General features: G+C 42.2%; 1 protein-coding gene across 1 annotated transcript; it reads right to left on the bottom strand.

The window, feature by feature from the left end:
- Positions 1–440: 440 nt before the first annotated feature.
- Positions 441–21474, bottom strand: ATP6V1D (ATPase H+ transporting V1 subunit D). Its single transcript, XM_081829435.1, has 9 exons — positions 21294–21474; positions 16524–16641; positions 8396–8475; positions 6628–6695; positions 5885–5929; positions 4666–4769; positions 4068–4134; positions 2403–2481; positions 441–1123 (listed from the first exon to the last, which is right to left on the bottom strand). Exons 1-9 carry the CDS (start codon positions 21332–21334, stop codon positions 982–984), a joined length of 744 nt encoding a protein of 247 aa, XP_081685561.1. The 5' UTR covers positions 21335–21474; the 3' UTR covers positions 441–981.
- Positions 21475–21683: the final 209 nt, after the last annotated feature.

The following is a 21683-nucleotide window of genomic DNA, read 5'->3' as shown; positions in this document are numbered from 1 at the left end:
TCACCTCAGAAATGCCCAGGACTGGGTACAAGAAAGCCTGAGTAAACATGGATGGCTCACCAAATCAAACAGCACGAAAAAACCTCAGTCAGCTCCTGATATGGCCACTCAAATGCCTCATCTTCCTATTTAATGGAAAACAGCAAGTGTTACTGCTTATAAAAAGTTACCTTATTACTTACTCTCAGATGAGAATTATTTTTTCTTAGATTAGGAAAGAAAGTATTAATAACCCCTCTTAACTCACTGGCATGTTTATGAATACCCCAAAATTCAGCAATCATCCCAGTAAGCTTATCAGGAAAACACGTACTATGAAGGGGCAGGGGGAAGGAGGAGACTCTCCATGTCCTCCATGTCTGCAGAGGAAGCTCTAACCCATGTGCCAATCTGAGGATAAGAACGTGACTGATAGTAAATTAAAAAAAAAAAAGGAACAATTCACTTTTAAATCATTTTACTGTTTATACCATAATCACATTAAAATTGGCAGAACTCTCATGACAGACAGGACAGAGACCTGTCATGCAAGGCAAACAGTGAAGGTTTCATAAAGCTGGAGAGAAGTACCAGGGTCCCAAGGATGGCCGCAGCGATCTCAGACAGCAGTGCCACGGTGTCGGTGTAGGTGGGAACACAGGCGGCCACAGCCATAGCTGGCCTGAGGCCACTGCTGCTTCCTAAGGGGGATTTCCTAATATGCTTGGTAAGCAGATCACTTGAACAAATGTACAAGGAGCAGGGTACTGCTTCTGCTGAATAAATTCTACAGGTTCCTGGGTAGGGGCTACAAATCTCATGTGATAAATGGTTGTTGAATTAGGATTGTGCAAAGGTAGTCCCATAACCAACATCCAGGGAAATTTTACCACCAGTGAAATTCTTAGGCCAAAAAATAAATAGCCACACATACCAAACCTATACACCGTGAATTAAAATGGTGCCATGTTAGAGCTTATGAAAGAACCAGAGCGGGAAAGATTATTCAAACAGAAGATCCTCATCCTTCTCTTCAGCCAAAAGATTAGCAGGCTCCATCACCTCACCAGCTGCCCTCCGTTGCTCCAAGTCCTTCTCAGATTTTTCCTTAAGAATCTTTTTCTTCTCCTGTATTTTCTTTAATCTGTAAAACAAAAGGAGGGAATTTTCTGAACACTGTTTCAGTTCTAAGTATATCTGACCTCTGCTAGTTTTGTAACAAGGATCATAAACACCTACAAACTAGAACAAAATTTTACTTTTATTTCAATTTCAGTGATCTATATAATCCATTTTTAAAATAAAGATTTGAGGTAGGATATACACATTTTAAGCTGATAATGGACTTTGAAGGGGTGGGGGGAAGGGAGACTATCCACGTCCTACATGTCTGCAGAGAAAGCTCTTTTTAGAAGACAATCCCATGTGCCAATCTGAGCATAAGAATGTGACTGATACTCTTAGCAGTAAATTTTTTTAAAAAAGTTCCTATCCCAGACTCAAACCTTGAAATCCATCCCTTGATAATGGAACACCTTTTAAGCATCAGACATTTATTAAAATTTTGAATCAGTTTGGATCACCACAATCCTGAATGTCACTGAAGGACAGAAACACAATAACCTTTTATAATTAAGATTATAAATCACAGATGGCCACGTCTTCCCTGAACACAGGCCTTCACCTGTCTCCCACCATCTCTGAACCTGACACACTGACCTCTGTATACTACCTTTTTAGTATCTGTTGTCCCTACCAGCTCCAATTGTTCATAACCAATTCATGTACATGCCTCACTTCTCTGAGTACTGTGCTAATTCTCGAGTGGTATGATTTATATTATTACATAATGCCCCCAAGTACTTTATACTTTCTCCTGGAACATGTTCACCATGCAATACATAGTTGTTGATTAATTCCAGTTTCTTTTTATGAGGCAGACACCTGATCTAAATTATTATTTCATTTTAAAGAATCATCAAGTCTATGAATAGTTTCTCCTAAGGGGCTAACTTTTTGGAGATGCCATATTTTAAATATATGCAAAACTTGGCATAGATTGGTCTCCAGAGCCTTCGCCCATATTACGTCTTGCTTCTCATTTATCAGAATAAAATGAAGGCGGGGCGCCTGGGTGGCTCAGTCGTTAAGCGTCTGCCTTCGGCTCAGGTCATGATCCCAGGAGCCCCGCATCGGGCTCCCTGCTCACCGGGAAGCCTGCTTTTCCCTCTCCCCCTCCCCCTGCTTGTGTTCCCTCTCTCGCTGTGTCTCTCTCTCTGTCAAATAGATGGAATCTTTAAAAAAAAAAAAAAAAATGAAGGCTGTGCTAATTCTAAAGAACGTAAGCCAACAGTCTCTCAGCAAACTGAGCCTTTGGAATAGGAAAAACAAAAAAGGATCAATAATTGCCAATTCCAACAAACCTATAGAACTCTTCTCGCTCTCTCTCATCCAGCTCTGTGATGATATAAGCAAGGGTACGTTCAATCCGGGGAATGATGACTAGGGTTTAAAAAAATACACATATGAGAACTTCAGACCTTTTTTCAAATTGCCAGTGTTCATTTGTGTAACATTTTCTAATTGTAAAATTAATCTACATTTAATGCAGAAACCTTAGGAAACAAAAACAAAAAATAAAAGTAAGTATAATCCAACTACCCTAAAATAACTACTGTAAATATTTCGGTATATGCCCTTCTAGTGTCCTTTCTATGGACAGATAATATACACAATATATACAACACAATTCTATGGACCACAATACACATAACACTGAACATACTGAATTTATATGAATATACAACACTGAACCACAGATGTTATTTTAAATATAATCACAATCCCTGTTAAAAAGCAGATCAAGCAGAGAGCATGCACTAAGTTGAGTTTTAGGTTAGTCATAAGGTGCTGCTTTACAGAGAATTTGCCTATCTGCTTCTAAAATGTGAACTCGTAGGGGTCGCCTGGGTGGCTCAGTCGTTAAGCGTCTGCCTTCAGCTCAGTCATGATCCCAGGGTCCTGGGATCGAGCCCCACATCGGGCTTCCTGCTCAGCAGGGAACCTGCTTCTCCCTCTCCCAGTCCCCCTGCTTGTGCTCTCTCTCTCTCGCTCGCTCTCTGTCAAATAAATAAAATCTTTAAAAAGAAAGAAATTAAATAAAATGTGAACTCGTTGAGTGCTGGAAATATCACCTTACCCACTCTGTTTTGCTTGCAGTTCCACTTACAAGGTCTGGCACTAGCAACTGGTCAGGTAGTGTGTGTTGAGTTTTTAAAAATGAGGTAACTTCCTCTTTAACACTGAGAGTGCAAAATAACTTCTTTGCTGTTCAAAATCTGTTCCTTTCTTACCTTAAAATTGAGTATTTCTTTAATGAAAATAGAGTTTCTTTAACGGAAAGTATCGTGCCAACACTAAGCACAGTTACGGAATAATAAGAGATGGAAAATAAATGCATCAAATGGGAAAATGTTTAGGAATCAAGGAGAAGAGCAGGACATAAAGCCTACAGGAAAGGGATTTAAAGTTAAATATTTAATGTGTTCAAAAAGATCACTGAATCACTGGAAAGAACTAAAGAAAACACTAGGGCTTTTAAAAATTAGTTTTGTGGGGCGCCTGGGTGGCTCAGTCGTTAAGCGTCTGCCTTCGGCTCAGGTCATGATCCCAGGGTCCTGGGATCGAGCCCCGCATCGGGCTCCCTGCTCCGCGGGAAGCCTGCTTCTCCCTCTCCCACACCCCCTGCTTGTGTTCCCTCTCTCGCTGTGTCGCTCTCTGTCAAAATAAATAAAATCTTTAAAAAAAAAAAAAATAGTTTTGTCCTTTATTCATGACCAGAAATGAATTAAACACTTCAGAATTTTTAACTTAACCATTCCCTTATGTATATGGACTTGGGGGGGGGTTACACAACTCTTTTAAAGCACTTACTACTAACCCCTTCCTGTGCGGCTGACCCACGCTGCCCTGCCCACTGGGGATGGGGCAAGGTCTTACTCCCCTTGCGGTCGGTGCCTGGATCCCATGCAAACGTGGAGCTGTGGACAAGTGGACGAACAAAGAGCCTCACAACAGCACACACTCACCGTGTTCAATGGCATTGACACGCCTGTTGGTTATCTTAATGGCTTCATCCAAAGTAACAAAGGAAGTCTAAAATAAGAGGACAAATTAATAATTTAAGCATGAAGTTTTCCTAATCGTGTCCTTTCTGGCTTTAAGCAGACTGCACTTATAGAGAACATTTGGAAACCAAGGCTACATTTCAACAATTTCCATAGAACACTATTTCCAGGCTATTATAATGAGTTTACTTCAGATTCGCCTAAAGTTATAAAAATGGCAAGGGGAGAGAATCAGGCACGATGACATATTATATATATGAACTGGCCACAAAGGGGAAAAAATAGCTTTAATGCATAAACTGTTATATTTGCAGTTAAATCTGGTATTGACTGCTGCCGTTCTCACCTACCAAAGAGTGCAAGTCCACCGATGCACACGTTTCGTTAGTCATCAGTAGGGACGCTGGTGCGGAAACCACCATTTCAGAAATCACAATGTCTCTGGTTTGTGTCCCATAAAATCCTGGGAACAGCCTAAAGCCCTAAGCGCGGGACCCTCTCAGAGAAAGGACCCTCAGGTACCCACGCGCGGCAGGGGCTCTCCGGCTGCTGCGCTTACCTGAAGCGAAGCTAGTTCCACCAGTAACTCCACTGCTTTGGCGTAGTTCCTCTTTAATTTCGCCAACTGCTCGCCACCTCGGGCTAACCCAGTCAGTTCATAACCTGAAAGAACCAGTCAGGCAACATCTGTCATTACCGGGTAAATAATCTTCCCCACAAATTTCCCCAAAAGAAGTCAGACTAATACCAAACAAGGAGAAACGAATTCACTGACACCAGGCTAGGCTGCACAGTCAGTATGTTTGGTTTTTCCGATGTGAGGTTTTAAGCATTTGGGTTTTTTTAGTTTTTATTGAAAGTCCAGCTAAAATACAGTGTAATATTAGTTTTAGGTGTTCGGAATAGTGATTTAACACTTCCACGCAATACCTGGTGCTCTCACAAGCACGCTCCTCAATCCCTATCGCCTATTTCAACCCTGCCCCCCCCCCCCCATAACCATCAGTTTGTTCTCTACAGTTAAGAGTAACAGTGATCATGTTTTTCTTCCCAAGGAAACTATTCTAAATATAACTATAGGAGAAGCTTTTAACCATTGGGCCCCACTGCCTTGGGTGTGACACAGCCTGACACCCACAGTACAGTACCGTTCCCTAGAGGGGGCTCCCTAGCTTGCTCCCCTTCTTCATCTGAGCTACAGTAAACACTCTCTGTGAACCAGTGGAAGACGAGTGCCAAAAACTATTGTTTCTATGAAAAAAAGTTGATTACTTTGGAAAGACTCCATAAAGATGTGTTACTACCCAAATGCTATCAAATTAGGAAATGCTAAGACAATTGTAAAAAATTGAGAATGAGCTATAAAATCTAGGAAGATTTAGCATTCAGATTGCATCACAGAGTCTAAGACCTTATTTTACTTTATAGAAGCTCAAACTGGAAATTATAAACAATGCATTATGGGTGTAGTTTATGCAGAAAGACAACACAGAAGTCTAATTAGTGGATTCATACTCAAAGGCCATGGGCTTGCACATTTTTTTAATGGCAAATGACTGTTTATGTATTTCTAGGTTGAAATAAAATATTTTAAGACATTATAATGTTTTTATTAACTGATTAACTCTTGTCCCAACTGTACCGTATAAGAAGGATGCTAACACTGGAACCACTAAACTCTAAGAAAGTCCATGCAGCACCAATTTTCCAGGAAAAGGTTCATTTAAAGAGGAATCTGGAGAACGCAGAAACATACAGTACCAAAGTGTCACACTTACTGTCAGTTCCTTCATGGTAATGTTCAAACACTGGCAAAGTAACACCTGTTAAACACAAACATGTGGATTCACAAGCATGTCCATGAAGTACTGTTTCTTGATCACCCTTGTTCCCTGTGTTTCTTTTTCAGCAAATACTCCAAAGTCAAGAGACTGTCTGGAATTTAACTGGTTTCAATGAATGAATTTAGGAAGCTGGTACCTTAAGTGTCCATTCCTATTTAATAATCAAATTATCCTGAGTAATAAGAGATCAAGCTGCTACAATTATTTTCCATTCAGCTTTGAGGTATATGTAAAATGCAAAAAAAAAAAAAAATTGCACATACTTAATGTATACATTTTGATGAATTTAGATATATGCATACACCCATGATACCATCAAGGTAATAAACATTATCACCTCCAAAGATTTGTGTCCCTTTTCTTGTGTGTACGTTAATACTCAACACAAGATCTACCCTAAGTTTTTAAATACACAACACTGCATTGTTAACTATAGGCACTACATTGTACAGCCAATCTCTATAAAGTATTCTTCATGTATAACTGTAACTTTATCCCCATTTCCCCCACCCCCATCCTCTGGCAACCACCAGTTACAAAGATTTTAACATGTAAAGCAAATCAATTTGTTCTAAGTAGAAGAGATTAATTAGGACATGAAGATCTTGCCGTATAAACAGGTTAATTTTTAAAGGTCATCTTTTCTTCCTAAGGATTCTGAAGGGTTGAAAAGTTACCTGCTACATTATCTTTCTTAGCTCGGATCTTCACTTGGGCTTTATTTACATTTTGGATAACTGTGGTGCTGCAGAAAAAGAAAAGGCCTTGATTTAGTTGAGATTTTAGAGTGAGAAATAAAACTACAGGGACCCATCAGGTAATTTCAACAAGGGTGAGATAGCTCAAGTATGTTTTGATAATTGTCTTTCCAGAAAAAGGAAAATCACTGCTGCCAGAGGAAGGTCTCAGAGAGCAAAGAATGAACCGTAGGAAAACGAATGATTTTAAAGTACACAGACTGCTTGAGTTTTCAGTCAGGCATGTGGTGCCACAGATGTGACTTTAAGGATTTTTATTCAGCCAATGTAATTTAGAGAAAACTCCTGGGGCGCCTGGGTGGCTCAGTCGTTAAGCGTCTGCCTTCGGCTCAGGTCATGGTCCCAGGGTCCTGGGATCAAGCCCCGCATCGGGCTCCCTGCTCTGCGGGAGGCCTGCTTCTCCCTCTCTCGCTGTCTCTCGCTGTCAAATAAGTAAATAAAATCTTTTAAAAAAAAAACTTTTTTTTTAGAGAAAACTCCTTCCTTCTAGGTTTGCTGTCCAAACCTTCTAGATTTGGCTAAGTAGGTGTTCAATTCCTTTACCCCGGAACCTAATTTCCATCTGGTTTTGTCTGACTCCCCAACCTGTTCTTATCATAAAGTGTTTTCACCATAACCACCCTAAACGCATTCACGTACCACTTACATACTGTTGATTCCCTCCTGCTGCTAGAACACTGGCAAAAATTAAAGTCCATCTCTTCAAGAGGCCTTAAGCCCCTGTGGTTGTAAGACCTGTCAGCTAATGCTCCTGAATAACACAAACTAGGAATGGAGACATCATATCACTGGGTAAAGACAACTAAAATAAAAAATCCTGAAAACAGTTTCCACCTCTGTCCCCAAATAGCCATCTGACCTCAGGAAGGCACTGAATTTAAAGGGAAAATAACAGGGGCGCCTGGGTGGCTCAGTTGGTTAAGCGACTACCTTCGTCTCAGGTCATGATCCTGGAGTCCCTGGATCGAGTCCCGCGTCGGGCTCCCTGCTCGGCAGGGAGTCTGCTTCTCCCTCTGACCCTCCCCCCTCTCATGTGCGCTCTCTCTCTCTCTCTCTCTCTCAAATAAATAAATAAATCTTTAAAAAAAAAAAAAGGGAAAATAACAATGTTTGCCTGGTTTACCACACAAGCTTATCTGGGGAGAATCACACAACATGACTGGCAAAACCCCCCTGTAAAGCAAAAACTAAACCATTTTACATGCTTTGTATATAAAGCATATTTGATATGACAAAACTCTTAGAATTCATGCCCTTTAAACCAGTTCCATTCTCAAACTTATCCTAAGGAAATAATTCTACAGAAACAAAAATATATATGCATGAAAATGTTCATGGCATCTTTTCTAATATTCTAAAACTCTGAAAATCAACCCAAAAGTTCACCATTAGGAGAAACAGTTAATAAATTATGTACATCTAGAGAAAGGTTATACAGCTGTGTGAAAATAAGATGTTTAGGACACAATGTTAAATGAAAACAGACTACAGAATGTTAAGTATACTGTGCCTACAACTCTGTACCAGACACGTGTGTATGATAATAAAGACACTGGTGTTAGGGTCATATAACCCTATCATTTGTCTTCAGTGCTTAGATGTTTTATCATTAACAGTAACTTTTAAGGGAAATTATGAACATGAGAGCACTTTGATTTTTTAAAACACCCCATTAAGTTCTTCTTACCTGAAATCCCCTGCTGTGAACTTGGCCTCAGCAAGTGAAAAGGCAGCTTCTCTCATCACTTCACCCATCAACATTTTAGTCTGGAAAAGCATAAACCAACAGCTGATTCAACTCGTTTTGTATAAGGAAAAAAACATCAATATCATGTTCCTTTAATAACCAGTATTTTATACCAGGTGTGTGTCTAAAATATTGACTTGATAACAAAAATGGATATCCAATTTTGCTTGAACAGTTTTGGTTATGGTCACTAACAGTGTTGCAACACCATATATTTTATAATTAAAACATCAGAATAAAGACATTAAGAAATAGAAAATGATCTTTACTAAAGGACCTATCTTATTCCTGCATGGGTCCATACTAATGTGCTCAAATTAATCTCTCAAATTCACTGCAGTGCAGTGAAAATCTTAATGGCATAGTGATTCTAATATAAACCTGGAATATTTAATGTTTGAAAAAATCCAACAATCTTTTTGAAAGAAAAAAAGCTGGGGCAGGTAGGCAGAATTGCCAAGTATTAAAAATAAGGAAATATATCCAATATGGGGACAAATAAGTCAGTGAAATGTAACAGAGTTCAGAAAGAGCCGCAGGTCTCTATGGAAATTTAGTAACATAAAGAGACCATTCAAATGGCCACCCACTTACAAAATGAGCTTGTCCCTATCTCCTTACATCACACACTCCAGAAATTCTTAAAGATAAAACTTAAAAAAAAAAAAAACTATAAAACACAGAATATTTTCTTAATCTTTTTAGGCCTTCCTAAGCACTATATATAACCCAAAAGCCACATTAAAAAAAAAAAAATAAGACTAACAGATTTGACCAAGTATTTTTTTAAAAAAGTTAAAGGCCAGAGGGAAATATTTTTAGTATTTTACACACTAACTAGAATATTTGTAGAACTCCTACAAAAAGAAAGAAATTCACCAAGAAAATCAAATTACCCATAAACATGAAAAGATGCTCAACCCCACAATCAAAAGTAATACAAATTAAAGATACTAATTTTAGGGGCATCTGGGTGGCTCAGTCAGTTGAGCGTCCAACTCTTGATTTTGGCTCAGGGCATGATTTCAGGGTCATGAGATCGAGCCCTGCGTCAAGCTCCGTGCTCATCATGGAGTCTGCTTGAGACTCACTCTCTCCCTTTACCCCTCCCTTGGCTCACTCGCTCACTCTCTCTCGGAAATAAATACATCTTTTTAAAAAAAATGAATAAAAATAAAAGACACCATTTTAGCTCAATAGATTGGCAACAAATAAAAAAGATTGACACCCAATTAGGAAGAATCTGAAAGAATAGATCCTCTCACTAATCATTTGGTGGGAATGTAAATTAGTATTACAAGTTGGAGAACAATGTGGCAATTATCCATCAAAATTTAAATGAATAGGGGCACCTGGGTGGCTCACTTGGTTAAGCATCTGCCTTTGGTTCAGGTCACGATCTCAGGGTCCTGGGCTCGAGTCCCACATCAGGCTCTCTGCTCAGCGGGGAGTCTGCTTCTCTGCCCCAAACCCCCCACTCCCACTCATGCGCTCTCTCACTCTCAACTAAATTTTTTAAAAACCTTTAAAAAAATGCAAATGACAGATCCTGAAGATGCTAAGACTTTCCAGAGAAATGCTAGCACACACACAGTTAGAAGGTGGACGAGGAACAGTATAGTATCCTCCAGAGGGAGAAGGCACTCTGAGATGGAAAAACAGTACAAGCCACTCCATACTACTTACACAGTTTTACTCCAGGTAACCTACCAACAGGGAGGGATCGGGAAGACAAACCACCCAGGCAGCTATACAGCTGCTCTCCCCACCCCGTTCCCTGCCAAGTCTGCACCATAACCACTTTTATAGAGCGAGGGGGCATGGGGGGGAGGTCACAGGGTAGTTATGTAACGTGGTGGGACCCTCTGTGCGCCAGCCATCTCTACTAGCTGCGTCAGCAGCACCCTTGGTACACCACTTAGGAAAGATGAGAACAACCCTTCCCACCTTTCAATCAGGGCTAACGTTAACCTCCATGGGGCCCGGAACACACAGCCCCACGGAGTCCCTGTGCGGCATGAACAAGATGGAGGAGCTGAAACGGGAGGCAGTGTTGTCAGCACTCCTACACTCTACCCTCGACATCCTTCCGGCCCGGATCATCTTCTCACGCCATTCTTCCGCAAGGACCATACAGCCAGGTACTGGGAGGTGACGTGCATCCCTGTACCACAGCAGCAATATGATTATACTTCTAAGACCAGAGAGAATACTTAGAACTGTGGTTCCCCAACAACCCAGTAAAGAGGTCCTTTCCACAGACGCAGCAGTTGGAGCGACTGTAAACTTCGGTGTAAGCGTGGCCTCTAATAAGATGTTTCCAGACACAACAGAAACATTAACAATGCAAGGTTATGGGCTGTAAGAAATGTCTTACAAGCAATAGATATGGCAAATCTTCAGTTAGCAACAACAGGGTAGTGGTTTCGTCCCCATGAGGTAATATATATCATCCCTGGCTTTGGTATTTTCCCTGGGAGATGAAACCATTTATTTTGCTCCTTAAGATCATCAGAGGATGTATCTACGTTGTACATACACAACCATACTGACAACCCTACCTCCACACCAAGAGTCAGAGGTTCAGAAGCAGTTCTTTGCATGTGCTGGGCCCTGACCAATATATAATGAAGGGTTAAGGATACCGGATGTGAGGCCTTGGCCCCAAGGGATTAGGACACCAAGCCACCCGGAGGAGGCATTCCAAGTCAATTTCCAAGGAACTAGAGGCTTCCCAGATGGGAAGTCTCGTAGCAATCACAGAAGCAGTCCCTCCCCCGCCCATAGGCCTCAGAGCTCCCGACAATACCTGCACCCAAGAGCAGTGTCGCTGCTTAGGTGCTCATATGCAGAGGTCTGTCCTGCTATGGGCACAGCCTTAAAAAGTTGAATTGCCAGTTAGTACTGGAGACCATCCTTTGAGGGAGCCACCTGGTGACAAAGTCTTTAATGTGTTTCCTAGTAGTCCATTCATCCTTCCAGTTAGACCTGCAGCAGTGAGCTGTATGGCAGGTGGGAAGTCCACAATGTATCCCAGGCCTCTGCCCATTCTTGGACATCATGACCAGTAAAACGTCCCTGGCTCACTATCTGAGTCGGTTTGTACATGCTCTCCAGTTCTGTTAACCTGTTATGGTTGCAGCCTGATTAGCTTTTACAGGCAAAGGCTTATACAAGTCCTATGCAAGTGTCCACACGTGGGTCAGTGCACATCTGAGCCCTTCCAACACTGGCAAAGGGCCTATGTTATCTACCTGCCAGCAAGAAACAAGGCTTGTAGTCCGCCCAATACACCCCAGGGTATGGCACGGTGACCATCACCTGAGGCGGTACTGGAGGCAGTCCTTGTCAGCAGCTTGTAGACTGAAATATTTTATTTTCTTTTAAAGATTTTGTTTATTTGAGAGAGAGAGACAGTGACAGAGAGCTCAAGTGGGGAGGAGAGGGAGAAGCAGGCTCCCACCAAGCAGGGAGCCTGACGTAGAACTCGATCCCAGGACCCCGGGATCATGACCTGAGCCGAAGGCAGACGCTTAATCGACTGAGCCACCCAGGCGCCCCTGTAGATTGAAATATTTTAAAGGCAAACATAATCTTTTTACTATTTGCCGAGTAGTCCTGGGACCTCAGTCGGTGTCCCGATTTACGATGAACCCACTCTGCTACATCAGACAGAGTCAGCATTTCCTCCAGGAGAACTTGTGCGTGGCCTAGAGCGTTTGCCTCATAACTGCCTGGTAGTGTGGATGGGGAGTGAGCAGGGACACAGGTCATACTTGGACAGCTGCATCAGGCTCAGGGCATACTTCCCAAATACCTTCCCACGGCTCTACTCCCCACAGAGCTCTATTTAGTATACCCCAACCGGGGCGCCTGGATGGCTCAGTCGTTAAGCGTCTGCCTTCGGCTCAGGTCATGATCTCAGGGTCCTGGGATCAAGCCCCACATCGGGCTCCCTGCTCCGCGGGAGGCCTGCTTCTCCCTCTCCCACTTCCCCTGCTTGTGTTCCCTCTCTCACTGTGTCTCTGTCAAATAAATAAATAAAATCTTTTAAAACTAAATAAATAAATAAATAACATACCCCACCCTTCTCTGTGCCATCAAAGCATCCATGTTGTCAACCCTTACAACACTGCCCAGCTGCAGTAGCCAAATCAATGTGCACTGGCTCGTAGGTCAACATAATCCATACCACTCTCAATTCTGCCCACTGACTACTTTGTTTAGTTTTTTCTTCAAACCAAAGTACATCAGAATCCAGCCGAATGGCAGAGGAATGCCAAATAGGCAGGTTTCCCCTGCAACTGCCATCAGTATACTATGCATCCACCGGAGGCGAGGCTTTCCCTTCCTTTACTTAGGGGAAGGGAGGCACAATGTCAGCGACTCCTGGAAGTTGGGTTGGGTCGACTTAGGTGACCGGCCCTATTAATGAGTATAGCTCATGAGATAGTGGGTTGGTTATTTACAAGCGCTCCTTGCATGTTATTTCTAGAAGGTGCTTCCCTGGGCACAGGCACACTTAGGTTTGCTGAACAAGTCCTTAATTCATGCCATCATAGGCAAATCAGCACTCATTCCTTCTGTCTGTTGCAGTGCAAGATACACAGCTAATAGTTGTTCTTCCATGAGACTACACCTGGTTTCTATTCCCTTCCATAAATGAGACCAGAATCCTAACAGGATCCCACAAGCCCCAGCCAAGCCCTTCTAGATACGAATTTACATCTAATTCACAACTCACCCTGGCATTAATACCCCCCAAGGTCCACACTTGTTTTACTGCCATTTTTGCCCTTAAGATAGCCTCTTATTGGAGCACCTCAGTTAGTTAAGTGTCTGCCTTTGGTTCAGGCTGTGATCTTGGGGTCCTGGGATGGAGCCCCATGACCTCGGGCTTCCTGCTCAGCTGGGAGTCTGCTTCTCCCTCTCCCTCTGCTCCTCTTCTCCCTTCTCATGCTCTCTAATAAATAAAATCTTTAAAAATATATATATATAGCCTCTTATCAGTTTGCACCCCAATCCCATCGGCTTACCCTCCTAACCAAGGCATTTAAAAAGTCTTAATATCTACTCTATTCCTAGATAGGGAACAAAAAGTCTCCAGTAACCCAATAAACCAAAAGCCTGTAATTCCTCTACCATTTTAGGGATTGGGAAGGCTTGCATTTTACTAATGACTGTCTCTGGCATCACTTGTCTTACTTGACCAGATGATGCCCATGAACTTTACCGATTAACCCAGCCCTTGGATCTTGTCGGTATTTACCTTCCATAATGCTTAGCAAGACCAAATTGGGTTGTCTGAATTTTCTTTCAGGATCCTGTATAAAATTAGATCTTGCCATAATTGTTTGAGAGACCTCGATGGGCCCCATTTCTGCAATTTTATCACTGGGAGAATCCTTTGTTTTTCCCGTTTTTCAACCTATGTCCCTTAAGGCGGATTCTTTTGGTTTCCCTTACGTCAGCCACCATGGTAGCAATGGACCGATTAACCATAGGGGCAAGGACAGATACTAAGTCCCACACCATGCCCCCGTGGCTGACTGTAATATAAGGTCTTCAAAAGAGAAAAGTAATTCTTTGTCTAGATCTCTAAAATGCTAGGTGTAAATGGCAGGTTTCATTCCCAGTTCACACAGAATTTCTTGTAATTCTTCCCTGGAGATCAAGGAACATACCCCTTTTAGGCCAAGTTATCTTAATTCTAGCATTTATCCAATCAAGTTAACTAAGTGCCTGAGATTCTGTCCCAGGATTGTGGCATATATTTGTTGCAAGGCAGAATGAGCACTGACTGGGGCCATTTTTGACATCCCAAACCTCCAAGAGGATACCCTCTTCCCGGTATCCCACTGTGGCAACGCCCACGCTGCCACCCCTTGTTGGCCGCCCTGCCTAAAGCAGCTGACCTGCTCCACTGAGTCAGTGGCAGAATATTCATTCCCTCACTGTCATACCCTGACTAGCGGGAATTTTTTCTCCCTCATCCTCAGGCAAGCAGGTAGCCTGGGGCTCTGTTTGAATCAGAGGGCGTGTCTATATATCATGTTCCTCCTCTAGGACAACCTCCTCCTCATCAGAGTCATCACCCCAGGGATCCCAGGCCTCTGGGTCCCCACTCTCCTGAGACATCACAGTTCTCCCTTCAGTGTGCAGCGGCTGGCACTCACCCTCTCCACCCTCCCAAGCCCGTAATTCCCAAGTGTCCCTCCTGCTGTTGGGGTTCCTCCAGACACAGCATCCTGAGAGGAGGAACGTGTGGCTCACACATCCCCTTCCAAAGCCAACACTTCTCTGGTCTGCAGTCTGCTCCGATTCCCGCCCTATTCCCGACTCCCCTCCCTGGCACTTCACCAAGCACACACGGAGGCCCAGCCATGCTGCAACCGCTGGGCGGCGGCTCTCCCTTCTCCTCTCAGGCAGGCCTTCTAACCCCCTGCTTTCATAGAGCGAGGGGCTTGGGGGAGCGGTCACGGGATAGTTAGCTCAAACGGCGCCTCCTGCGCGCCACTCTAGGGAGGGTCAGAACAAAGCCTTCCCGCATTCTGGTCAGGGCAAACATTAACCTCCATGGAGCCCACAACACACAGCCCCGAGGAAGGTGACAGTGCAGCCATGAACAAGAGGGAGGGCCAAAGATGGAGTCAGTGTTGTCAGTACTCTTACACATACACATAAGGACTGAAGAGTACTCTCCCCCACTAAATAGTAAAACTATGCATTCATCAACAGAAAAATGGTTAAATTCCATTATCCATTCGATGGCATTCCATGCAGCTGTTATAAAGAGGGGCGCCTGGGTGGCTCAGTTGGTTAAGCAACTGCCTTCGGCTCAGGTCATGATCCCGGAGTCCCAGGATCGAGTCCCGCGTCGGGCTCCCTGCTCGGCGGGGAGTCTGTTTCTCCCTCTGGCCCTCTTCCCTCTCGTGCTCTCTGTCTCTCATTCTCTCTCTCTCAAATAAATAAATAAAATCTTTAAAAAAAATAAAAATAAAAACAAAGAAAGAGGCAGATCTATGTATCGATATAGAAAGTGGTCTATACTCTGCCAGGGGGAATAGGCAGGAATTGAATTATATAATGTATAACAGCTGCATGTTACTAAAAACATCCATGATGAAAGACAGACAGAAAGACTATAAATCAAAGTGTCACAGAGAACTCTGGGAAATGAGAAAGGTAGTTGGGAGGGGGAGGGGAATAATCTTCATTTTTTAAAATATATTTCCATATTCACATTCCATTTACCTAAAAAGCACTGAATTGAAACATACTATGTGCCAGCACTGTTCTAGGCACAGGAAATAAGTGCTGAAAGGATTAAGTCCCTGCTTTCACAGAACTAACACTCTCTAGTGGGGGCAACCAGTCAAACAAGAAAATATGCAGTAGTACATGCTATGACAAAAATAAGGAAACGTGGGGTGCCTGAGTGATGCAACTAGTTAAGCGTCAGACTCTTGGTTTCACCTCAGGTCATGATCTCACCTTTGTGAGATCGAACCCCGCGTCTGGCTCTACACTAAGTGTGGAATCTGCTTAAGACTCTCTCTCCACCCTCTCCCTCTGCCCCTCCCCGTGCTCCTGCTCTCTTTCTCCCCTCTCTCTCTCAAATAAATAAATCTTTTAAAAAAAAATAAGGAAACAAGACAGAGGTAAATATAGTGGTCACTTCAGATTGGGTGATCAGGGATGGCTTCTCTGAAGAGACCAGAATGATCAGAGGAGTACATCATAAGTTCTGGGAAAGAACATTTCAAGCAGAAGAAACAGCTAATGAAGGTAATGAAAAGGTCCTGGAGGAAAATGGCAGGGAGAATGCTCCAAATGAGGTCAGAGTGGCAGGCAGGGGCCAGATCGGATCAAGTGGGGCTTGGCAGGCAAGAGTAAAGAGCCCATATTTTATATTAAATTATCTGAAACTTGTTACAGTCATAATGGTATTTCTACTTCTGAAAGAAAGAAATTTAATTAAAATAACTTAAAATTAAAATGCCAATAGCCATGCTGGATTTTCCTTAAATATCTCTAAAATAACTGTTCTAAGCACAGTTCATTCTACCTCTATTATCTTCTTTAGGATCTGTCGAAATCGAAGAGTTAAGGCATCAGATTTTTTCTTCAGGAGGTTTCGACCTGTCTGTGCTCCTTTTAATCGAGCCTTCATGATGGTCTGTGCCCTATATAAACAAAATTAAAAATATTTATTCCCACTGTTTAAAAAACATAAGAATACTTCCCCCAATATAGTACTAAAATTATGCTTTACTCTTTGATGTCATGAGAATAAGAATATATAGCATCTGTGCTGACAGTTATAATTAATTGGTTTCTCAATACTGTAGATTTCCATTTTCAGTGTTCCATAAATAAGAAGTTCATTTATTTAAAACAGAAATAATTCTTTGACCAATATCTGGGAAAAGTTATTTATTAAATCATAATAAAATTTATCAGGAGTCCTACTTTATGATGCCACCATAGCTAAAATATTTATTTGATTTGCAAGTTAAGATAATGTCTGTGTTTCCATTATAGGTGTATTAAGCATTTTTTAAAAATCTGTCCACTAATAAATATCAAAATTTGAAATGCACTTACCTTCAGGACCAACAATTCCACTGTGAGGAATTTATCCTAAAGATTTACTTCCACATGTACACAAAAATATATACAAGGTTAAGGATGGGTACTCCAGCCTTGTGTGTAATAGCAAAAGGGTGGAAACCAGCTAAATGTTCCATAAATCATGGTTCACATAAAATGGAACAATATGCAGTCATAAAAAAGAGGAAGGTAAAAGAAGAATATAATCTATATTATATTCTCTTACTCATGCAAAGTAAGGGATAAATATGCTTATATTGATACAGAGAATACTTCTAGAAAAGATTCACAGAAACTGCTAACAGTTTCCTTTGGGAAATAGGACTGAGTGGAAAAAATGGATTTACTTTTTACTGTATTTATAATACTCTTTTGGACCTTCTCTAATATATACCACAACCAATAATTACTTTTCTACTAAAAGTGTGGCATTAAAGTATTTTCATTTCATCAGACAAAATCCTACCAATACTTTTATTAACTTGTAAATGACTCAAGGAACCAATGACACATATTTCTGAAAAGTGACAAACTACAGAACTCTTCTTACCTCTTATTCCAATCTTTTCCCATCAGAAACCCCAATACCAAAGTCAAGAAAATAACAGCAGAAACTGACATTTCTGTTCTTGCTACCATATGCCAGATAAAATTTAATAAGAAAAAAGTAGGAAATATGATTTAACAACAGACTGTATAATGTAGATACTTAAGGTGATTTGTATAAGGGGATATAATTTCATATGACCGGTGTTATAACCAACTGCAAAATAGCATGTAGTAATGGACCTTTGGGTAAATTCTTAGATTTTACTGAAATCTTTTACCATAGGGGAAAGGTTACTGAGACGATTCTATAGCTGGAATAAACTTTGAACATTATCTTGAAAATGAGACTTAGAAAAATGAAACACTTTCTCCCAGTCACTCTAGGAAAAAAAAAAAAAAACTGATTGAAACACATTTCTGACTCCAGTTCCTTGCCCAAGGCTCAAACTAAACTCAAACCTAGGCCCACTGTATCCCAACCACATGCCACACTGCCTACTACAAATAGCATCAGATGAACAGTTTTCTCTTTGAAAACTACTATTACTAGTTGAATTTGCACTGACTGGCCTCATTGGAGGTCTAACCAAGTGAAGCTGGTTCAGTTTCCAGCCTTAGCTGGAGCTATCCACTCCAATGTGTACATTTAGCATATTATCTTGTTGACACTAATGACCAGAATCTGGGCTCAAAGACTTGGATCAAATTTAAGTCAAATCCCAGTATTGCAGATTCAATATAGTAAAAAAGGTGAGCTGGTTGATAAAATTGAATTTACCATGCTAATTTTAATTTCCTCCTAGCTAATGGCACCTCTGTGAAATAAACACATTTTAATTCTTGAGACATGAAGAGTGACTTGCCTAAGGGCTTACAGCCAGTATGTCATAGAACCTGGATTTGACAGACTCCTGTTTGCAAATCCTTCATGCTTCTTTTGCTTTCACTCTAAACTTGTTTTGTTCTCTCTGCTGCCTAAGTGGGAGACAGCCCCACTTCACAGAATAACACTGTAAGGTGGAACTGACACAGAAGTCACTAAAGTATTTTCTATTCTAGCTCTTAAAAAACCGACTCCTTTATAAGTTTTAGTGCTGCTCAGCACTAGGAAAAAAGTTCGACCTTCAGCTAGAACGATGACTTTGTTTTCAGCTGAATCAAAGACATCTGACTACATGACAAAATACCTGCTGCTAAGCCGTGGGGAAGATATTTAGAGAAGCAGTAACTTCCTGCACCTTATTTTCCTCTCAATCAGCAAGCTGAGTGCTCTCAAATAGCAATTTTCAATTTACAAACCTATTAGTCTTCTTGTCTAAGCCCAAAGAAGTCCATTTTCACTTCTTAGTCTCAAAGTAAAAACAAAAAAATGTTAACATTCTGACTACTATCAAAAATAAACACAGCCACGGGGCGCCTGGGTGGCTCAGTTGTTAAGCGTCTGCCTTCGGCTCAGGTCATGATCCCAGGGTCCTGGGATCGAGCCCCACATCGAGCTCCCTGCTCAGCGGGAAGCCTGCTTCTCCCTCTCCCACTCCCCTTGCTTGTGTTCCCTCTCTCGCTGTGTCTTTGTCAAATAAATAAATAAAATCTTTAAAAAAAAAAAAACACAGCCAGACATTAAAGTGGTGAAAACATTTTGTTCAGTAACCACTGACAGTAGCAGAAAAGGCTGAGCTCCATTCTGACTTGTGCAGAAGTGGTTGGGCATTCTAAAGGAAGAATAGGGAGAGGAGCAAAAGCTGACTCAAGAAGAGTCACAGAAGCAAAAAATTACAAAGGGCTGGTCACTGAAAATGACACTTGGCCAGCTGTGTCTGCTAGCTGGCAATCATGGAAGTTAGGATTCTATCCTCCCAGAGACTGGGAGACGTCCATCCTTCCTAATAACTACATTTCAAAGAAATGGCTTTCTGATCCTTGAGAATGACAATTCTAAGTTGTAGGAGAGATATATATATTTCAAAAGGAAAAGAAAGGATTCATAATTGTAAGCCATTTTTAGTGAATGCCCTAAGAAAGGGAGGTAAGGGGCCTAATCATCAGGTATTGGATAGAACAAACAATAAATTCTCCTGGAAGCACTGGGCTTTCTCAGGCAGGCATTTTAATGGGTGCCAGGGTCATTCAAAGAACACAGCCTTAGGCCATGGTAGTTTGGTGGTCTTTCAGTGCAGACATTGGTTAGAGTCTGGGTCAAGTGCTGGGAGTTCTGGTAGCCTTAATCCTTATCTATTTTACAGACAGTGCCTTTCTCCACAACTGACTTGCTTCCCACATAATAGAAACACCTGCTAAAAAATTAGTAGGTGAAGGTAAAAAATAAGCAAACAAAACCCCAAACCCTTTCATTTCATTAAGAGCTGCAGCCAACCTGGAAGAGACAGAAATGTAAGTCTGGGGTTTGAAAAATAATTCTTTTATTTTAGGCATTCTCAGATTCTCTGAGAAAAAAGTCAGGATGAAGGAAAAAAAACCCAGAACATCCCCAAAGAAATAGGACCACAATCAAATATCTAAATGTCAAAGCCAAACCTGATTTTCTACTCCTCACTGGGAAAAAAAAAAAAAAAAGAGAGAGAGAGGAAGTAGAAGAGGAGAGGGCAAATAACTAATCTTTACTTTCCACACATTTTTAGGCAAATTTGAGAAAACTACAAAACCTTTAAAAACTGGCCAAACAGAGGTACCTGGGTGGCTCAATCCGTTAAGCACCTGCCTTCAGTTCAGGTCATGATCCCAGAGTCCTGGGATTGAGTCCCGCATCGGACTCCCTGATCAGCAGGGAGCCTGCTTCTCCCTCTGCCTCTGCCTGCCGCTCCCCTTGCTTGTGCTCTCTCCCTCTCTCTCTGTCAGATTAATAAAATCTTAAAATAATAATAACAACAATAAAAACTGGCCCAACGCTTAAGACGCTATGCTTTTTTTTTGTAGACCTTCTATGGATTAATTCTCAAGACACTCTCTCCTCCTGGAGACAGCTCACATTTCGGTGGGAAAGATATGTAAACAAATATCCACTTTACAATCTGATGGGTGGTATTAACCGAGGTCTGTCTGAATGAGGCGCAATGGTGATGGAGCAAATGGACTGCCTCGAAAACTCAGGGGTATTTTCCCACCGTAACATTTCATGGGATCTTGGAAAAGGAGAAAGGGGATCCAAGATCAAATCTGACGTCCACGCTAGGGCAATTCGATTCAACCCCCTATTTGGCCTAGAAGCGTCTCTGTGTGCTTCTCACCATAGTAAACTTCCCCTCTCAAAGCATTTTATCAGACCTCGCTAGCTGGTCCATCTCTCCGTTAAACTGTGAGCTCTTAGGCAAAACTGGCGATGATTCACAGTTCTATAAAACCACTACCCAGCTCAATAAGGGAATACGGGATGAATGACTCGATTGATGAATAAAGTCAGCGGTACTCCGTAAAAACCAGCAGGCCGGGTGGCCTGTTCCTACGGGTTGGGATTGCTCTGTCCAGTATGGTTCCCTCAGAGCAATGTGTGAGGGAGCCGTCAGGGAGCATCGCCCCAGACTCACGAAAAGGGACGGGGGAGAGCTCAAGATCCCAACAAACAAGTAACCTCGCTGCTGGTCCAGGGTATGCAGGGACTGCTGCTCGGGACAGGCGTTCAAGAACCTAGAAATGCTGCTAGACCCGTTCTTTTACTCACATGCGCGAGGGAAAGATTTCAATTCGGTCTTTGCCCGACATTCTGACGATGACAGTTTGGCTCAGATCCCCGGCCGGGCAATCGAGGCTGCAACTGCCCCAACCACAGGGTCTTCCTCTAAGGGAGTCAGCTGGTTGTGTCACCTGACCTCCTCGCGTTGCTAAGTGGCCGCTGGGCTACGTATATACGCATTCTTCACTTCCGCTTCCTGTTGGCCCGGGGGGAGGGTGGGGGGAGGACAAGAATGAGGCGATGCCCGGATGTTAAGGCCTCGAACCCGGCACTGAACCGCCCCTCACTTCCGGTTCTCCTCCTAGCCCCTCCCCCTCCAGCTCCCAGGAGGCTGCGCAAGGCTCTGCACGCACGGGGCGGAAAAAAAACAGGAGAGAA

Source organism: Leptonychotes weddellii, chromosome 9 (genome assembly GCF_054177405.1).
Source record: "Leptonychotes weddellii isolate Sample4059 chromosome 9, ASM5417740v2, whole genome shotgun sequence".
Lineage (NCBI taxonomy): Eukaryota > Metazoa > Chordata > Mammalia > Carnivora > Phocidae > Leptonychotes > Leptonychotes weddellii.
The sequence above is the reverse complement of the archived record's forward strand: the minus strand, read 5'-3'. Positions and strand labels throughout refer to the sequence as shown.

Coding starts and splice junctions, on each gene's coding strand:
- ATP6V1D (XM_081829435.1), bottom strand. CDS start 21,334: ATGTCGGGCAAAGACCGAATTGAAATCTTTCCCTCGCGCAT. Junction 6,696..8,395: donor TTCACAGCAGGGGATTTCAG/GTAAGAAGAACT, acceptor CTTTTTCTGCAG/CACCACAGTTATCCAAAATG. Junction 5,930..6,627: donor TAAGAAAGATAATGTAGCAG/GTAACTTTTCAA, acceptor TGTGTTTAACAG/GTGTTACTTTGCCAGTGTTT.